General features: G+C 68.8%; 1 protein-coding gene across 1 annotated transcript in view; it reads left to right on the forward strand.

Moving 5' to 3' along the window:
• GMPPA (GDP-mannose pyrophosphorylase A) overlaps positions 1 to 462 on the forward strand; it is a gene marked incomplete at its 5' end in the record, with an annotated part of 3,782 nt that overhangs the window by 2,081 nt on the left and 1,239 nt on the right. Inside the window, 2 exons of the mRNA XM_019522833.1 lie at positions 4 to 64; positions 331 to 391. Coding sequence (XP_019378378.1) covers positions 4 to 64; positions 331 to 391 — 122 coding nt within the window. The remainder of the gene's footprint in view (positions 1 to 3; positions 65 to 330; positions 392 to 462) is intronic.

The raw sequence follows: 462 nt of genomic DNA on the forward strand, positions 1-462 counted from the left end.
CAGTACAGCCAGCGCCACCCTGAGAGGCTGGCCCGCAACCAGCTGGGGGGGCCCACCATCCGAGGTACTGCCCCCGCGCTGCCCACTGCACCGCCCGGGGCAGGGCTGGCTCGGGTACTGTGGGGAAGCCAAGGATGCAGTCGGGCTCCCCTCTCGTTTCGTCCCGTCCCAGAGGGACTTGAAGTGGGTTGGGGGTGCTTGGGGGAGACCTGGGGGGTGGGACTGGAGCTCAGCCTGACGCGCTCTGGAGCAAGCTGGGTAGCTGCCTCGTGCTCTCGCTCCATCTCGGGCCCCACCATGGCCCCCTCACCCTGCTGCTTCATGTTGCAGGGGACGTGTACGTCCACCCCACAGCCGCCGTGGACAGCAGCGCCGTGGTGAGTGTGGGTGCGTCGGGGGGGGCAGAGTCCCCCTGCTAGAACTGATGGGTGGGCAGGGAGGTGTCACTTCCCTGCTGGCTCC

Source organism: Gavialis gangeticus, unplaced genomic scaffold (assembly GCF_001723915.1).
Source record: "Gavialis gangeticus isolate Ggan-Ray unplaced genomic scaffold, GavGan_comp1, whole genome shotgun sequence".
NCBI lineage: Eukaryota > Metazoa > Chordata > Crocodylia > Gavialidae > Gavialis > Gavialis gangeticus.